We start from the raw sequence: 20,908 nt of genomic DNA on the forward strand, positions 1-20,908 counted from the left end.
TCGATTTTTAATTTTTTCAGTTTTTATTTTGCAATTTTTCGAGGTTTTAATTTAAAATTTCTCAATTTTTCGTTTTTTCAGTTTTTCAATTTTGCAACAACTATCGAATTTTTCAATTTCTTGATACGTTGGTTTTTTGTTCTTTCCATTTCTCAATGTTTCCAGTTTTTAAATTTCAGTTTTCTGTTTTTCACATTTTTCAATAATTTCATTTTTGTTTTTTTTTTCTATTTTTATACAGGCTGTGCTTGCTTTGCTTTGGAATCTTTGGAATCCTTGTGGAATCCTTGTATTCCCTGGAATCTCTGGATTCCTTGAAATTCCTGGAATCTTTGGTATATTTCGTATCTTTGGAATTTTGGAATCTTTGGAATCTTTGGAATCTTTGGAATCTTTGGAATCTATGGGGTCTTTGGGATCTTTGTAATCTTTGAAATTCTTCGAATCCTTGGAATCCGTGGAATCTTTGGTATATTTGGTGTCTTTGGGATCTGTGGCTTCCTTAGGATATTTAGCATCTTTAGGATCCCTAGGATCCCCTGGATCTTTCTGATCTTTAGGAATTTTAAGATCTATAGAATTTTTGGAATCGTTGGGATCGTTGTAATCGTTGGAATCACTGGAATGTTTGACCTCTTTGGAATCTTTGGAGTCTTGGGAGTCTTTGGAGTGTTTGGAGTCTTTGAAGTCTTTGGGATCTTTGGAGTCTTTGGAATCTTTGGGATCTTGTAAATCTTTGGAATTTTTGGTATCTTTGGAATCTTTTAAATATTTGGACTCTTTGGAATCATTGGAATCTTTGGAGTCTTTGGAATCTTTGGAATCTTTGGAATCTTAGAAATCTTTGGAATCTTAGAAATCTTTGGGATTTTTGTGATCTATGGGATCTTTGGAATCTTTGGAATCCCTGGAATCTTTGGTATATTTGATATCTTTGGGATCCTTAGGATATTTAAGATCTTTAGGGTCCCAAGGATCCCTAGGATCTGTAGGATTTTTCGGATCTTTAGGATTTTTATGATCTTTAAAATCTTTAGGATCTTTGGAATCTTTAGGATCTTTGGAATCTTTAGGATCTTTGCATTTTTCATTTGTCATGTCGAGGGGCGGAGCTTAAATGCAAAATCCATATTTATCTACAAAAATGTACCATTTTTGAACATTAGTTTAGAATCTTTGGAATCTTCGGAAGCTTCGGAAATTTCAGAAAATTGGAATTTTTGGAATCTTTGGAATCTTTGATATCTTTGGAATCTTTGGAATCTTTGGAATCTTTGAAATCTTTGGAATCTTTGAAATCTTTGGAATCTTTGAGATCTTTGGAATTTTTGAAATGTTTGAAGTCTTTAGAATCTTTGGAATCTTTGGAATCGTTGGAATCGTTGTAAAGTGGAATCACTGGAATCTTTGGAATCTTTGAAATCTTTGGAGTCTTTGATATCTTTTGAGTCTTTGGAGTCTTTGGAATCTTTGAAGTCTTTGGAACATTTGGAATCTTGTGAATCTTTGGAATCTTTGGAACCTTTGAAATCTTTGGAACCTTTGAAATCTTTGGAATCTTTGAAGTCTTTGGAACATTTGGAATCTTGTGAATCTTTGGAATTTTTGGAACCTTCGAAATTTTTGGAATCTTGTGAAACTTTGTAATCTTTGGAATCTTTGGAATCTTTGGAACATTTGGAATCTTTGATTTCTTTGGAATCCTTGTGGAATCCTTGGATTCCCTGGAATCCCTGTATCCTTGGAATCTCTGGATTTATTGGAATCCCTGGAATCTTTGTAATCTGTAAGATCTTTGGAATCTTTGGAATCATTGGAATCTTTGGAATTTTTGGAATCTTTGAAATCTTTGGAATCTTTGAGATCTTTGAAATCTTTGAAATCTTTAAAGTCTTTAGAATCTTTGGAATATTTAGAATCGTTGGAATCGTTGTAAAGTGGAATCACTGGAATCTTTGGAATCTTTGAAATCTTTGGAGTCTTTGATATCTTTTGAATTTTTGGAGTCTTTGGAATCTTTGAAGTCTTTGGAACATTTGGAATCTTGTGAATCTTTGGAATTTTTGGAACCTTCGAAATCTTTGGAATCTTGTGAAACTTTGTAATCTTTGGAACCTTTGAAATCTTTGGAATCTTTGGAATCTTGTGAAACTTTGTAATCTTTGTAATCTTTGGAACATTTGGAATCTTTGCAATCTTTGGAATCCTTGTGGAATCCTTGGATTCCCTGGAATACCTGTATCCTTGAAATCTCTGGATTTCTTGGAATCCCTGGAATCTTTGGTATCTTTGGTATATTTGGGAGCTATGGCATCTTTGGAATCTTTGGAAGCCCTGTGATCTTTGGTATATTCGGTATCGTTAGGATCCTTAGAATATTTAAGATCTTTAGGATTTCGAGGATCCCTAAGATCTCTAGGATATTTCGGATCTTTAAAATCTTTAGAATCTTTAAGATTTTTAAGATCTTTAGGATTTTTGGAATCTTTAGGATCGTTGAATATTTCATTTATTGTCAGGTCGAGGGGCGGAGCTTAAATGCAAAATCCATATTTGATCTACAAAAATGTACCATTTTTGAGCATAGAATGTTTGATATCTTTGGAATCTTTGGACTCTTGGGAGTCTTTGAAGTGTTTGGAGTCTTTGAAGTCTTTGGGATTTTTTGGAGTCTTTGGAATCTTTGGGATCTTGTGAATCTTTGGAATTTTTGGTATCTTTGGAATCTTTGAAATATTTGGACTCTTTGGAATCATTGGAATCTTTGGAGTCTTTGGAATCTTTAGAATCTTAGAAATCTTTGGGATGTTTGTGATCTATGGGATCTTTGGAATCTTTGGAATCCCTGGAATCTTTTGTATATTTGGTATCTTTGGGATCCTTAGGATATTTAAGATCTTTAGGGTCCCAAGGATCCCTAGGATCTCTAGGATTTTTCGGATCTTTAGGATTTTTATGATCTTTAAAATCTTTAGGATCTTTGGAATCTTTAGGATCTTTGGAATCTTTAGGATCTTTGCATTTTTCATTTGTCAAGTCGAGGGACGGAGCTTAATTGCAAAATCCATATTTATCTACAAAAATGTACCATTTTTGAACATTAGTTTAGAATCTTTGGAATCTTCGGAAGCTTCGGAAATTTCAGAAAATTGGAATCTTTGGAATCTTTGGAATCTTTGGAATCTTTGAAATCTTTGGAATCTTCGAAATCTTTGGAATCTTTGAGATCTTTGGAATCTTTGAAATGTTTGAAGTCTTTAGAATCTTTGGAATCTTTGGAATCGTTGGAATCGTTGTAAAGTGGAATCACTGAAATCTTTGGAATCTTTGAAATCCTTGGAGTCTTTGATGTCTTTTGAGTCTTTGGAGTCTTTGGAATCTTTGGAACATTTGGAATCTTTGGAATCTTTGGAATCCTTGTGGAATCCTTGGATTCCCTGGAATCCCTGTATCCTTGGAATCTCTGGATTTATTGGAATCCCTGGAATCTTTGTAATCTGTAAGATCTTTAGAATCTTTGGAATTTTTGGAATCTTTGAAATCTTTGGAATCTTTGAGATCCTTGGAATCTTTGAAATGTTTGAAGTCTTTAGAATCTTTGGAATATCTAAAATCGTTGGAATCGTTGTAAAGTGGAATCATTGGAATCTTTGGAATCTTTGAAATCTTTGGAGTCTTTGATATCTTTTGAGTTTTTGGAGTCTTTGAAATCTTTGAAGTCTTTGGAACATTTGGAATCTTGTGAATCTTTGGAATCTTTGGAACGTCTGAAATTTTTGGAATCTTTAGAATCTTGTGAAACTTTGTAATCTTTGGAATCTTTGGAACATTTGGAATCTTTGCAATCTTTGGAATCCTTGTGGAATCCTTGGATTCCCTGGAATCCCTGTATCCTTGAAATCTCTGGATTTCTTGGATTCCCTGGAATCTTTGGTATCTTTGGTATATTTGGTATTTTTAGAATATGTAAGATCTTTGGAATCATTGGAATCTTTGGAATCTTTGGCATTTTTGGAATCTTTGAAATCTTTGGAATCTTTGAGATCTTTCGAATCTTTGAAATGTTTGAAGTCTTTAGAATCTTTGGAATATTTGGAATCGTTGGAATCGTTGTAAAGTGGAATCACCGGAATCTTTGGAATCTTTGAAATCTTTGGAGTGTTTGATATCTTTTGAGTTTTTGGAGTCTTTGGAATCTTTGAAGTCTTTGGAACATTTGGAATCTTGTGAATCTTTGGAATCTTTGCAATCTTTGGAATCCTTGTGGAATCCTTAGATTCCCTGGAATCCCTGTATCCTTGAAATCTCTGGATTTCTTGGAATCCCTGGAATCTTTGGTATCTTTGGTATATTTGGTATTTTTAGAATCTGTAAGATCTTTGGGATCTTTAGAATCGTTGGAATCTTTGGGATATTTGGGAGCTATGGCATCTTTGGAATCTTTGGAAGCCCTGTTATCTTTGGTATATTCGGTATCGTTAGGATCCTTAGGATATTTAAGATCTTTAGGGTTTCAAGGATCCCTAGGATTTCTAGGATCTTTCGGAACTTTAAAATCTTTAGGATCTTTAAGATTTTAAAGATCTTTAGGATTTTTGGAATCTTTAGGATCGTTAGATTTTTCATTTACTGTCAGGTCGAGGGGCGGAGCTTAAATGGAAAATCCATATTTATCTACAAAAATGTACCATTTTTGAACATAGTTTAGAATCTTTGGAATTTTTGGAATGTTTGAAATCTTTGGAATATTTGGAATCTTTGAATCGTTGTAATCGTTGGAATCACTGAAATCTTTGGAATCTTTGAAATCTTTGGAATCTTTGGAGTCTTTGGAGTCTTTGGAGTCCTTGAAGTCTTTGGAATCTTTGGAATCTTTGGACTCTTTGGAATCTTTGGAATCTTTGGAACCTTTGGAACCTTTGTAACCTTTGTAACCTTTGTAACCTTTGTAACCTTTGGAATCTTTGGAATCTTTGGAATCTTTGGAATCTTTGGAATCTTTGGAATCTTTGGAATCTTTGGAATCTTTGGAATCTTTGGAATCTTTGGAATCTTTGGAATCTTTGGAGTCTTTGGAATCTTTGGAATCTTTGGAATCTTTGGAATCTTTGGAATCTTTGAAATCTTTGGAATCTTTAGAATCTTTAGAATCTTTAGAATCTTTAGAATCTTTAGAATCTTTAGAATCTTTAGAATCTTTAGAATCTTTAGAATCTTTAGAATCTTTAGAATCTTTAGAATCTTTAGAATCTTTAGAATCTTTAGAATCTTTAGAATCTTTAGAATCTTTAGAATCTTTAGAATCTTTAGAATCTTTAGAATCTTTAGAATCTTTAGAATCTTTAGAATCTTTAGAATCTTTAGAATCTTTAGAATCTTTAGAATCTTTAGAATCTTTAGAATCTTTAGAATTTTTAGCATCCCTATTTCTATAATCTTTATAACTTTAAGATTTTCAGCATTTCTAGGCTTCTCAGCATCTCTATATAGTATTTAAAACTGTTTTTGGATCTTTAATATTTTCAGCATTTTATAATTTTTAAACTATCTGGAATTTTAAAAAATTATAGATAAAAATTGCAAAATCGAAAAACTGAAAATTATAAAATTACAAACTCGAAAAGTTAATTAGCGTATAACTGCCTTAAAATTAAAAAAAATCTGCTTCTGGAGAAATATTGGGTCTATAAGAAAAAGTTATTTAAATTCCGGTTAAAATGCACAATCTTAAAATAATGTCGGAGGCTTCCACGGTCGAATCAGTACATGATCGTTTTTCGGGTTGGAACCGTGTTGATTGAGTTTTTGGGCTCAACGTTTCGCACACTTTCATAAGCGGCATCTTCAGGAGCCTTAATTATTATATATGTAAAATGAAAACTCGAGAAGCTCATACAGTGAAATACGGAATGCTGTGTTGGCCACTTTCATAGATTTTTTCCGTTTCATTATTATTATCAATATCTGCAAGTAAGTACGACGTATATCATGAACAAAACCGATCTCAAATGTAGGTATTACATTCGGAAAAATAGATTTCAACTTGTGACCAACTTTCCTCAACAAAAAGCACAACTTTATTTGAAAAATTGGAGCTAAAGAGATGTTTCGAACTGTCACACCAAAGCGTCAATCGATTCCCAGTTAGTTTCCATCAAAACTTTCGACTTCGCAGATACGTCGATTTGTAAAGCACGAACCATCACATTTGCAACAGCTTTGCATAGTTTCCAACTTCACCAGCTCATTACACAAAGCACGAAACAGCCCCAGACTTCGGTCGCCTCCTCACCCATTCCTCCAGTTTTTCTCACCATCCACCATTACTCCAAGAATTATTCTATTTATCCCCCTGCACAGATAAAACCCAGCGTGCGCTCCTCCATCCCAACTATAAACAGCTTAAAAAAATCTCGATAAGCCGCATTACACAATCCATTTCCTTCTCCGACACGACACCGTATCGATCGCGTTTCCCTCCTCTCCCCTACAATCAGCCGCCTCAACAATAACACTCCGCGATGCCATAAAAGGACGAAGACACCTCCAATTCCGCAAAACAATCATCTCCGTTTTCCTGCCGGATAAATTCCGAATCCATCAATTACGGGATTAAATAGCTACAAAATCCACGCCAAGTGGAGGTATCAACTTGGAAGTGACAGTATTGTGATTTAGTTATCGTGTTCGTAGTTGCGAAAAATAAATAATCGATCATTTTAGTCTGACAGCGTGTAGTTCGACGGAGAAGAAAAGTTGGAGGAGTCGGTGACGATTGGAACCGCGGAGGACGAAGCGAGTTCTTTGGGGGAAGTTGGAAGTGGATTAGGCGAGGAATTCGAAATCTAATTAGTGAGGAGAAACGCGAGTAGAAGGGTTGGCTGGGGTGTTGATGAAGTTAAGGTCGGGTAAATACTTGAGTGAATTTAGTCGCGTTAGTTTTATCGGAGGAACGAGCAATTTGGAGTAAAAAGTATTGGTGGAAGCGGTGTTGATGTCGGATGGGCGGACTTGATGTTGATGCTTGTTATCAACGCGATTGTATGTAAACACAATAAATCTAATTTTAAATTTAAAATTGTCATAGTTTCGTTTTTTCGACACAAGATTCATCTTGTTTTATTTAGAAATCCTGATATGTCATTCAAAACTCATAACCATCACAGCTGTTGAAATTCAAACCAATAATAATAATTAATCTAACAACGTTTATATTAAATAACATACTCCTACAGGTGTAGTTTATGAACCCGTGTTGACTTCTTTTCCGGGACAAACACATTTTTTTGGAAACAACATCAAAATTGTATTCTAACTTTGAAGTTGCAAACGTTTTAAGCTTATCGCAAGCATGATCAATCGTTAATCAAATTTTTTCTAGTTACCCCCTCACAAAAAATTGATGACGTCGTCTCAAAATCTTGCCGAATAATTCCTACCTCAAATAAGCAAATATTCATCTTTCGATTTCATGATTTTGAAATTTTTCTTTTTTACAATTTATTAAATTTTTCAGTTGATCGATTTTTCATTTTTCAGTTTCTCGATTTCTAATTTTACGATTCTTAATTTGCGATTTTTGGATGTTTTAATTCATGTTTTTTTTTCAATTTTAGCATCTCTGTTTTCAATTTCTCGTTTTTAAATATTTTAACTTCTCGATTTTACTTTTCAGCTCAGGTCAAGTTTACAAAAATTCCAAGCATTCTAAAACTTATAAAACTCGCATAAACTCTTAAAATGCCAAATATATTAAATATTCAAACTCTAAAAAAAAAACAAATATCTTAAAAATCCTTCCTTTGAATTTTAGAAATCCTATTAACAATACAGGTCCATAAGATCCTAATTATTATCTTTTAATGCCTAGAGATTCTAAAGAAAATTTCAGAGGTTCCAAAAATGCAAAGAATTAGAACTTTGCATATTTTGACATATCCAGTAATTACTAATTTTATAACATAAGGAAAATCTGGAATTAACTGAAAATTCCAGAAGTTTACACAATTCTAGAAATTATAGATATCCTAAACATTTTACTAAAACATTGTGAAAGTTCTTAATGTTCTAAAAGTTTGAAAGGCTTTAAATATTCCAAGGATGCCAAAAACTTCAAGGACCGCAAGTATTTTAGGAGTTTTCAACTGTTAATTTTCAGTTACTCGATTTTTCATTTTTTATTCCTTTTAGATTTTTATTTATTTTTTCAATTTCTCGGTTTTTCAATGTTCTGATTTTAATTTTTCGATTTGCTATTTTTTCATTTTTCAATTACTGTATTTTAAAACGTTTTCATTTATTCGATTGTTCAATTTTTAAGTTTTTACTTTTTGAATTTCTCAATATTTAATTTTTCAATTTTTCTGTCTTCCAATGTCAGTTTCTAAACTTTACAATTCTTTGATTTCACAATTTTTGGGTATTCCAATTTTCAATTCAATCCCTTTTTTCTTCTTACCAATTTCTCAATTCATTAATTTTTTTTCGATTTTTAATTTTCTCGATTTTTAGTTTTACAATCTTTCAATTTTTCATTTCTTCAGTTCTTCGATTTGCAATTTTTTTCATTTCTTCAGTTTTTAGTTCTTTCGTTTTTTGAGTATTTCGATTTTTAATGTTTTGATTTTCCAATTTAGCAATTTCTCATTTTTTCAGTTTAAAATATCGAAAAATCTAAAAGTCGAAAAATCGAGGAATTTATAAGTTGAAAAATCTAAAATATTACAATTAATGGAAAAATCGAACATTTTTAAACGTCAAAATATTAAAAAATTGAAAAATCATGAAACTGAAAAATAAAAAATCGAGATATCGAAAATTTAAAAAATTGAGAAAATGATGAAATTGAAAAATTCCAAAATATCGAAAAACTGATAAATTGACAAATTTTAAAATCGAGAAATTCAAAAGTCGAAAAATCGCCAAGTCGAAAAAATGAAAAACCGAAAATTTAAAAAACTTAAAAAGCCAAAAACCTTTTCCTTCTTACCAATTTTTCAATTCATTAATTTTTTTCGATTTTTAATTTTCTCGATTTTTAGTTTTACAATCTTTCAATTTTTCATTTCTTCACTTCTTCGATTTGCAATTTTTTTCACTTCTTCAGTTTTTAGTTTTTTGGTTTTTTTAGTATTTCGATTTTTAATTTTTTGATTTTCCAATTTCGCAATTTCTCATTTTTTCTGTTTTTCGATTTTTAATTTTTTCCGTTTTTTTAGTTTTCGGATTTTTAATTTTTAGATTTTAAATTTTTGCAAAATAGTAAAATCAAAAATTAAAAAACGACAAAATATAAAATGGGTTTTCCAATTTCCCGATTAATTAATTTTTTCAATTTTTAAGCTCGACCTATAGTTTTTCAATGTTTCAGTTTTGCATTTTTTCAAATTGTAAAATTGAAAAATAAAACTTAAAAAAACGAAAAATTATAAAATGAAAACTTGGAAAACTCGAAAAATTTGAAATCAAGAACTTGCAAAATTGAAAAAAACGAAAAATTGATAAAAAATCGAGGAAACGATAATTAAAAAATCGGGGAAATGAAAACAACTTGAAAAATTGGAGAAACGAAACACTGAAAAGTCGAAAAATTAAAAATTGAGAAACTGAAAAAATGAAAAAACGAAAAATTGTAACATCGAAAAATTGCAAAATTGATAAATTGAAGAAATGAAAACTGAAAAATTTGGAATATGAGAATTTAAAAAAATAAAAAAAAAATCAAACATGAAAAAACAACATGCACTCAGAAATCTCAGCTCTAATTAAAAAAAAAAATGAAAAATCGAAAAATTGAAAAATGGAAACCAAAAATCGAAAAATTCATGGATTGAGAAATCCCAAAAGCGAAATACTGAAAAAGTGGTAATTTGAAAACTTGAAAAATCGCGAAACTGAAAAGTCAAAAAATCGTAAAAACCGAAAATTTAAAAAAATAAAAAATCAAAAATTTGAAAAATCGAGTAATCGAGAAGTCGAAAAACCGAGATGTGGAAAAAATAAAAAATCGAAAATCTGAAAATCGAAAATTTAGGAACATCAAAAAAGTGAAAAATCGAAAAATTGAAAAATCGTGAAACTGAAATATTGGAAAACTGAGAAACTGATGTAATTGGAAAACCACAAAATTGAGATGTGGAGAAATTGATAAATAGAAAAATTGAAGAATCGGAGAAAAATTGAAAAACCGAAAAACTGAAAATTCTCAAAATTGAAGAATCAAAAAATGAAAAGTCCTAAAACTGAAATATGGAAAAATTGAAAAATCGAGAAGGCAAAACGTCGAAAAATGTATCTGCTGAAAAGTTGAAAATCGAAAAATCTAAAACTAAAAAAATCCAATAAATTCAAAAATGTAAAACTCGAAACGAAAAATCGAAAACTTGATGAATTGCAATACTGAAAAGTCTCAAAACTGAAATATCGAAATATTGAAAAATAGGGAAATCGAAACACCAAAAAATCGAAAAGTTGAGAAATCAAAAAATTTTAAATTTAAAAAATTGAAAAGTTGAATCGAAATATTGAAAAATCCGAAAACTCAAAATATCAAAAAATTGATAAATTAAAAAACTCAAAAATCGTGAAATCAAAAAGTCGAAGAATTGAAAAATCGAACATTTGAAAAAAAACGTCAAACATTAAAAAAATAAAAAAATTGTGAAACCAAAATATTAGAAACGTGAGAAATAGAAAAATAAAAAATCGAGAAATCGAAAAATGAAAAAACCGAAAATTTAATAAACTGAAAAGTCAAAAACCTGAAAAATGGACAAATTCAAAAATTGAAAAATCGAGAACTCGATAAATTGAAAATTCTAAAAATCGAAAAATTGAAAAATCGATAAATCTAAAATTTAGCGAAACGAAAAATAGAAAAATGGGAAAACCGAAAATTAAAAAAAATAAAAACTTGGAAAATCGAGAAATCGAGAAGTCGGAAACCTGAGAAATGGGAAAATCAAAAAATCGAAAAAAGTCGAACAATCGAAGAATCGGTAAGTTTAGAAAGCGAAAACAGGATTAATCAAGAAATCGAAAAATCGGAAATTCACAAACGCCAAACATAAAAAATTTGAAAAACCTAAAAATTTTAAATCAAGATTTTGAAAAATTGACGAAACAGAAAAAGACCAAAAGATTAAAAATTTAGAAACTTAAAAATCAAAAAAGTGCAAAATCGAAAAAACGAAATACTGTAAAACTGAAATATTGAAAAGTAGAGAAATCGGATAATTGAGAAACAAAAAAAAATGCAAAGTTGACATTTGAAAAATTGAATAAATGAAAAGTTTTAAGGTCGAAAGACACGTTGAAAAAATACAGGAAATGAAAAAACCAAAAATTGATAAAAAATCGAGGAAACGAAAATTAAAAAACCGGGCAAATGAAAACTTGAAAAATTGGGAAAACGAAACATCGAAAAATTAAAAATTGAGAAACTGAAAAATGAAAAAACGAAAAATTGCAATATCGAAAAATTGAAAAATTGAGAAATTGAAGAAACGTAAACTGAAAAATTTGGAAGTCAAAAAATTCAAAAAATTGAAACATTAAACATGAAAAAACGAAAAATTTGTTAAATTGCAAAATGTTGTTATACAATTTTGATTTTTTTCCAAAAATCTGGACATCTAAGGTAAAAACTGAACACTGTATGAAATTATTTGTAATTAACTAATTAGTGCATATTTATATATTAATTAATGAGCATAAAATTTAAACAATATTTATCTCGTAAACTTCTGCGATAAAGCTCGGAAGTAAAAAAAAACTCTTATTGCTTAATACTATCACTAAATAAACATCCACGAATAAACAGCGCCATTAATAACAACGATCCGAGCAAAAATTTCTCGAATCGCCCGCAAATCACTTTAATCCACCCATCAGTCCGACTAATGCAATCAAACCGTCCCCTTCGACCCAGTGAAATATAGCAAATTAACGAACAATCCATCAGAGAATACCGAATCCCGCCCCAATTTTCCGCCCCCAGAAATCAAATAATTGTCGCAGCACAGATTTATCTCCGTCATCTTCCACCCAAAAAAACGCAATAAAATTTTCTTTAATCTCGCATCGATTTTCGCGTTTCATTAAAGCTCGCTCTTGTCACTTAATACAATGAAAATCGTCTTATTCCGGACACGTGTCCTCAGTAATTATGCAGTTATGTAAATAGAAATTGTTTTTTCCGGACGCGTCGCGATAAATGTGTGCCTGGAGCCGGGCGAAAAGTGTGTTTGTTTAATGCGGAAAATTAAGACCTTGACACGGATTTTTTAGGATGGACGTACCTTCGAAGTCGTCCTCGTCGAAGGACAGGACTGCTTTTTCCACCGCAGGATCCTTGGAGGCCTCATTGTCCTGGCGAAGGTCCATTACGAAAAATGTCCTAGAAAGAAGAAGGAAGGTTATAATATAGAAATCTTGAAGGTTTAATTAATTGAATAAGTGAATGAAAATTCCGGTAAATAAATCAGTCGAAGCAGGCTTGGAATGTGGAGAAAAGTTGGCGAAAAAGAAAGGAGGAATCGATTTGTGAAGTAAATATTTTTTTAAGAAAGATTTAACAGATTTGGTATTTAAATTTTTTAATCCGAATCTGTTTAATGCGACATCATGAGGAAACCTTTGACGGGTTTTCGGTCCCAAGTAATCTCGGAAAATTGCTACTGCTTGCTCAGAAAATAAATTTAGCATAGAAATCCGACGAAGTAAAGGCGAATTGGAACATCGTGCACGTAATTGTATCACTCTTGATTGCTTCGCCAACGAAAACGACTTTTTTTTTAAATGGAACTTTTTTTTCAGTATTTTACTGAACATTTTCATTGTATTACGAATTTACAACAAATTTAAAAATTAACACAAAAGTCTTGAGAATTAATATTTTTGAGTTTTATTTCTAGATTTTTAATTATGTTTTGTTCGTATTTCACCTTTTCAATTAACTATTCGAATCTATTGAATTCTTTTTGAAATTAAACATAATTTTGTGCTTCATGAAATTAAAACTGCAAAGATTTTTTCAAAAATTATAATATTTGATTTTATGAATTTTATTTTTTTTATAAGTTTAAATACAAATATGCAAGTAATGTTAAAGTAAATATAAAAATAAAATTCCCACAATTTTGGGAAAATAGAGTGAGTCGTTCCTGATTTAATCAATAAATTAAATTAACTCATTCATTAATTTTTTGGATCACCTATATAAGTAATTTTAAAAACTATGAGTCATAATATTTTTGCATATTTCGGCAAAAATTTGAAATGACGTCATCGAGTTTTTGGGAGGGGATAAATTATTAAATTTTGATTGACGAAATGACGATGATTACAATAACCTTAAAACGTTTGTAAGATTTCAGAGCATTCGATTTTGCAGTTTTAAGGTTAAATTCCAAAATGTTACACAAATTTGACTTATTTTTTCAAAATTAATTACGGATCACATTTACATTAAAAAAAACATCCTCTAATTAAAAAAAAAACGTGAAAAATAGAAAAATTAATTTTAAATACCGAAAAATCTGAAACTGAAAGATCGAGAAATCAAAACATCAAAACATTGAAAAATCTAAAATTAACAAGTTCGAAAAATTAAAAAATAGAGAAATCGAAGAATCGAAAACTTTAGATATCCAAACACCAAAAAATGGAAAAATCGTTAAATCTAAAATTTAAAAATTTGAAACCAAAAATCGAAAAATTCATGAATTAAAAAATCCTAAAACTGAATATTGAAGTAATACACCGAAAATTTAAAAAATTGTAAAATCAAAAATTTTAAAAATCTAGAAATTGAGAAGTCTAAAAACTGAGAAATGGGAAAAACAAAAAATAGAAAAATCCAAAAATCAAAATTTGAAAAGAATCATTAAAGAATTGAAAAATCGAAAAATTCAAAAATCGTAAAACTCAAATATAAGAAAACCGAAAAATTGAAAAATAAAAAATCGAGAAGTCTGAAATTTGAAAAATTGAGAACTTGTGGAGCGAAAAATTGGAAAATCACAAAATTAATAAATTGAAAAATTGAAGAATCAGAGAAAAATTGAAGAACTGAAAAACTGGAAAATCCCAAAATTGAAGACTCGAAATACTTAATTTAAAAGTCCCAGAATTGAAATATCCGAAAATTGAAAAATCTAGAAACCGAGAAGTCGAAAAATCGAAGAACCGAAAAATCTAGATATCCGCCAACTACCAAAAAAACCGGAAAATGGAAAAATCGCTAAATCTAAAGTTTAAAAATTCGAAACCAAAAATCGAAAAATTCATGAATTGAAAAATCCCAAAACTGAAATATTGAAAAGTGATAAACTGAAAAATTGAAAAATCGAGCAATCGAAAAGTTGAAAAATCGTAAGGCGTAAATCGAAAAACCGAAAATTTAAAAATTTTATAAATCAAAAATTTTAAAAATCGGGAAATTGAGAAGTCGAAAAACTGAGAAATGGGAAAAACAGAAAATAGAAAAATCCAAAAATCAAAAGTTGAAAAGAACATTAAAGAATTGAAAAATCGAAAAATTAGAAAATCGTAAAACTCAAATATAAGAAAACCGAAAAACTGAAAAATAAAAAATCGAGAAGTCTGAAATTTGAAAAATTGAGAAATTGATGGAGCGAAAAATTGGAAAATCACAAAATTGATAAATTGAAAAATTGAAGAAACAGAGAAAAATTGAAGAATTGAAAAACTGGAAAATCCCAAAATTGAAGACTCGAAATACTTAATGAAAAGTCCCAGAATTGAAATATCCAAAAATCGAAAAATCCAGAAACCGAAAAGTCGAAAAATCGAAGAACCGAAAAATCTAGATATCCGCCCAAGTACCAAAAAACCTAAAAATGGAAAAATCGCTAAATCTAAAATTTAAAAATTCGAAACCAAAAATCGAAAAATTCATGAATTGAAAAATCCCAAAACTGAAATATTGAAAAGTGATAAACTGAAAAATTGAAAAATCGAGCAATCGAAAAGTTGAAAAATCGTAAGGCGTAAATCGAAAAACCGAAAATTTAAAAATTTTATAAATCAAAAATTTTAAAAATCGGGAAATTGAGAAATCGAAAAACTGAGAAATGGGAAAAACAGAAAATAGAAAAATCCAAAAATCAAAAGTTGAAAAGAACATTAAAGAATTGAAAAATCGAAATATTAGAAAATCGTAAAACTCAAATATAAGAAAACCGAAAAATTGAAAAATAAAAAATCGAGAAGTCTGAAATTTGAAAAATTGAGAAATTGATGGAGCGAAAAATTGGAGAATCACAAAATTGATAAATTGAAAAATTGAAGAATCAGAGAAAAATTGAAGAATTGAAAAGCTGGAGAATCCCAAAATTGAAGACTCGAAATACTTAATTTAAAAGTCCCAGAATTGAAATATCCAAAAATTGAAAAATCTAGAAACCGAAAAGTCGAAAGATCGAAGAACCGAGAATTTACAAAACTGGTAAATCAAAAACCTGAAAAATGGATTAATTCAAAAACTGAAAAATCGAGAAATCGAGAAGTCGAAAAATCGAGAAATGGTAAAATCAAAAACATTGAAAAATTTAACTGCCGAGAAGTTGAAAAATCGAAATATCTAAAATTAAAAAAATCGAAAACTTAAAATATCGAAAAATTGAAAATTCAAAAAATCGAAAAGTCGAAAAATCGTAAGTCGGAAAATTGAAAAACCTAAAATTTAAAAAATGGAAAAAACCAAAACCTGACAAGTCCAGACGTAAAATTGAGAAATAGGAAAATAAAAAATCGAAAAATGGAGGAATCGATAAGATCATAAATACGATTAATCGAAAAATCGAAAATTTTGAACTGCAAACATTGAAAAATTGAAAAATCGTGAAACTAAAATATTAGAAAACTGAGAAATAGAAAAATAAAAAATCATGAAATCGAAAATTAGAAAAATTGAGAAAATGAAGCCAACAAGTGAAAAATTCCAAAATATGGAAACATTGATAAATTGACAAATTGAAAAATTGAGAAATCGAAAAGTCGAAAAATCGAAAAACCGAAAGTCTAAAAAGTTAAAAAGTCAAAAAATGGAGGAATCGATAAGACCATAAATACGATTAATCGAAAAATCGAAAATTTTGAACCGCACACATTAAAAAATTGAAAAAATATTAGAAAACTGAGAAATAGAAAGATAAAAAATCAAGAAATCGAAAATTTTAAATATTTAGAAAATGTAGGCAAAAATTGAAAAATCCCAAAAATATCGAAACATTGATAAATTGACAAATTGAAAAATTGAGAAATCGAAAAGTCGAAAAATCGAAAAACCGAAAATCTAAAAAATTGAAAAGTCAAAAACCTGAAAAATTGAAAATTGAAAAATTGAGAATTTGATAAATCTAAAATTTAAAAAATTGAAAAATTGAAGTATAGAAAACTCGGAAGGTTGAAAAATCGAAAAATCTAAAATTTAAAAAATCGAAACGATAAATCGAAAAATTGATGAATCGAAATATTGAAAAATCCTAAGACTCAAATATCGAAAAATTGATAAAATGAAAACTGAAAAATCGAGAAGTCAAAAAGTCGAAAATCGTAAGTCGGAAAGTTGAAATACCGAAAATTTTAAAAATTGAAAAAACAAAAACCTAACAAATCGAGAAGTCGTAAAACTGAGAAATAGGAAATTAAAAAATCAAAAATCTAAGAGTCGAAAAATTGAGGAATCCATAAAAAAATCGGAAATACGATTTATGGAAAAATCAAAAATTTCAAAACGTCAAACATTAAAAAATTGAAGAATCCCAAAATATCGAAGAATTGATAAATTGACAAATTGAAAAATTAAAATATCGAAAAATTGAAAAATCGAGAAATCGAAACACTAGAAAATCGAAAGGTTGAAGAATCGAAAAATCTAAAATTTAAAAAATTGAAGCGAAAAATCGAAAAATTAATGAATCAATTTATTGAGAGATCCCAAAACTGAAATATCGAAAAATTGATAAATTGAAAAGCTGAAAAATCGAGGAAACGAAAAGTCGGAAAATCTAAAGTCGAAGAATTGGAACCGAAAATTTTCAAAATTGAAAAATCAAAAACCTGAAAAATCGAGAAATCGAGAAGTCGGAAGTCCGAGAAATGGGAAACTCAAAAAATTGAAAAATCTAAACGTCAAAAAATCGAGAACTCGATAAGTTCAAAAATCGAAAACACGATTAAATCGAAAAATCGAAAATTTAGAAACGTCAAACATTGAAAAATTGAAAAATCGTAAAACTGAAATATTAGAAAACTGAGAAATTGGAAAAAAAAATATGAAAAATTGAGAAATCCTTGAGGCGAACAGTTGAAAAATCCCAAAACTGAAAAATCGGAGAAACATTCAAAAATCGAAAAATAGAAAATTCGAAAAATCAAAGAACAGAAAATTTACAAAACTGCAAACTCAAAAACCTGAAATGGAAATTTGAAAAATTAAAATATTGGGAACTCGAGAAGTCAAGAAATCGAGAAATGGGAAAATAAAAAATCGAAAAAAATTAAATCCCAAAAATTAAGAAATTGAAAAATTTTAAATAAAAAAAAAGAAATATTAAAATACTGAAAAATTGAAAAATCGAAAATTTAAAAAATCGAAACGAAAAATAGAAAAATTGATGAATCGAAATGTTGAAAAATGCCAAAAGCCAAATATCGAAAAATTGATAAATCGAAAAATTCAAAAATCGAGAAATTGTTAAATCTAAAATTTAAGAAACCGAAAAATTGATGAATCGAAATATTGAAAAATCGCAAAACTGAAATATTGGAAAACTTAGAATTCGAAAAAAATTAAGAAAACTAAAATCTGTAAAATTGAGAAATTCATAAAACGAAAAATTACAAAATCCCAAAACAGAAACATTGAAATAATGAAAAATCCTAAAACTGAAATGTGACTCGAAAGATTGACAAATCGAGAAATCGAAAATTCGAAAAATAAAAATCAGAAATTTAAAAAAACCTGAAAACTCAAAAACCTGAAAATGGAAATCTGAAAAATTGAAAAATCTAGAAATCGAAGTCGAAAAATTGGAAAACTGAAAATTTAAAAAATAGAAAAATCAGAAATTTAAAAAAATCCTGAAAACTCAAAAATCTAAAAATGGAAATCAGAAAAATTGAAAAATCGAGAAATCGAAGTCGAAAAATTGGAAAACTGAAAATTTAAAAAACGGAAAAATCAAAAACGTGACAAAACGAGAACCCGAGAAGTCGGAAACCTGAGAAATGGGAAAATCAAAAAGTCCAAAAATTGAAGAATCAATAATTTCAAAAATCTAAAATACGATTAATCGAGAAGTCGAAACGCCAAACATTAAAAAAGTGAAAAGTCGCCAAACTGAAATATTAGAAAAGACATTTAAGATTTGTAAAATTGAGAAGTTCATAAGGCGAAAAATTGAAAAATTCAAAAATAGAAACACCGAAATAATCAACATTCCTAAAACTTAAATATGTATCGAAAGACTGACAAATCGAGAAATCGAAAATTCTAAAAATCCAAAACAGTAAATTAAAAAAAAACTCAAAACTCAAAAACCTGAAAATGGAAATCTGAAAAATTGAAAAATTGAAAACTTGAGAAGTCGAAAAATCTAAAAATGGGAAAATCAAAAAGTCAGAAAACTCAAATCCGAAAAATCGAGAAATCGAAAAATCTGAAATTAAAAAAACGAAATATTAAAATATCGCAAAATTGAAAAATCGAGAAATCGACGCCAAAAAATCGAAAAATTGAAAAATCGAAACGAAAAATTGAAAAATTTAATCAAAAATCGAGAAATTATTAAATCTAAAATTTAAAAAACCGAAAAATAGATGAATCGAAATGTTTAACAATCCTTAAACTTAAATATGAAAAAATTGATAAATTGATAAATTGAAAAATCAAGGAATCGAAAAGTCGAAAAATCGAGGAATCGATAAGTTCAAAAATCGAAAATATAATTATTTAACGAGAAATCGAAAAATCGAAAATTTAGAAACACCAAACATTAAAAAATTTAAAAATCGCAAAATTAAACAATAAAAAAATTGAAAAGTCATAAAACTGGATTTTTAAAAAACTGAGAATTTCAAAAATAAAAAAATCGAGAGATTTAAAATTTGAAAAACTGAGAAATTGATGAAGCGGAAAACTGGAAAGTGGGAAAAAGGTTGAAGAATCAAACAATTGAAAAATCCTAAAACTGAAATATCGGAAAATCGGAAAATCGAAAAATCGAAGAACCGAAAATTTTAAAAACTGAAAAATCAGAATCCTGGAAAATGAAAAAACTGAAAAATTTTAAAATCGATAAATCGATAAGTCGAAAAACCTGGAAAAATTGAAAAATCGAAAATTTAGAAACGCCAAAAATCGAAAAATTGAAAAACCCTAAAACTGAAATATTGAACAATCAAAAAATATAAGGTGTTCTATTTGAAAAAACTGGTAAATATCGATATTTGTTAAATGTGTTAATTAAAAATTTTTTATAAACTCTATATATGAAAATTTTATTTTCTATCTTCCCTAAATATGTAACAAAAATTTTAAAAATAACCGTGCTGCAATCTTTTGTGAGCCAAAAAGTTTCAAGAAAAGTAGAACAACGTGGCAACATTGGATCAGAATTTAAAAAATAATCTGTAGTTATACAGATATATAGTATAATTGTCAAAAGTGACATCTGTCAACAGAAAAAATGACATTGTGGATATTATTCTAGCAAACTGTTATTTAATTATTAACACCTAATTGTTCAACTTGGAACTTTAATTTTTTCAAAAGTTTGGTGGAGAAATTTTTGAACTATTTTTTTCGAGTTCTTAGGAGCTTTCTTACTAGCTTATCCGTCATTTTTTTGATCACCCCATATTTTTGAACTCATATTTTGTTTCTTTAGCTTTCTTTATACTAAACTTGAGGATTTTGTAATAAAAACCGATGTAGACAAAATTAAATAAGTTCTTGTTAAGGAAAAAAAACAAGGTTTTAGATTTTAGGTTAAAACTGTCATAAAAAAGGTAAAAAAACACTGTAAAATAAGTGCCGACAAGGCGGATTCATAAATCACAAGTACAAATTTAAGGTGATTAGCATTTTACCATTTACAACATATTTATTCCTAATATACTTATAAAATTTGACGATGGTCTTAACAAAATAATTCGACTAAAATGAAAAACTAAGCCTCAAGCTAAAAAAATACTTTATGTAAATTATCACATTATATTCGTTTTATTTTTTTGACTAAAACCAGCCTAAAAGAATCAAATTTAATCCTTAAAGGGCACACCCTATTCTCTTTATTAGTTTCAGCACTACAATCAGCTAAAATCGAATCAAGCAAATTTAGACAAATTGGTTTAAACGCTTCCTTAATCCCTTGAGTAGGCACATTTTTCAAGTATTGCGCAACCCGTGGATTCTCTCATGACGCCGCCACTGTTCAAAGTTAACATACAAGTGTCAAAAATAAGAAATATTGTCGAGATAGGTGCCGCAAATTTTTATCTCACATTAAACTGATAATATCAAATTTGAATAAAGTAATATAAAACATCAGTTTCAATAACTCAGAGACGCGTTGTAATTCCTCAAAATTTTAAAACCAATTAGACAATTATTTTTATTCTAAACTTATTTTAATAACATCCTCGTTCTCGTTTTTTTTTCACGTGAATGCAAGAAAAGTGCGGATAAATCGAGATCTAACCAGTGTTTTGGCACCATCATCACAATAAACTAAAAAAAAGCAACAAAGAGCACCGCACTGTCTGCCGAGACCATTATCTATTGTTCTTCTCCCAATATTTGTCGTTTCGATTGGACTGACTTCAGATAACGACTTCAACAAGCGGAATTTCACCAAATGGGTTATTTATAACAATTAAA

General features: G+C 28.9%; 1 protein-coding gene across 2 annotated transcripts in view; it reads right to left on the reverse strand.

Moving 5' to 3' along the window:
* Positions 1-20,908, reverse strand: part of Ndae1 (Na[+]-driven anion exchanger 1) — a 137,785-nt gene that overhangs the window by 86,725 nt on the left and 30,152 nt on the right. For both annotated transcript variants that reach the window (XM_064058646.1, XM_064058647.1), the window contains exon 2: positions 12,300-12,397. In XM_064058646.1, the coding sequence (XP_063914716.1) occupies positions 12,300-12,384 (85 nt within the window). In that variant the 5' untranslated portion in view covers positions 12,385-12,397. The remainder of the gene's footprint in view (positions 1-12,299; positions 12,398-20,908) is intronic.

The sequence above is a fragment of the Zophobas morio genome, unplaced genomic scaffold, assembly GCF_036711695.1.
Source record: "Zophobas morio isolate AGI-343-1 ecotype UQ-CSIRO unplaced genomic scaffold, CSIRO_AGI_Zmor_V1 ptg000018l, whole genome shotgun sequence".
NCBI classification, from domain to species: Eukaryota; Metazoa; Arthropoda; class Insecta; order Coleoptera; family Tenebrionidae; genus Zophobas; species Zophobas morio.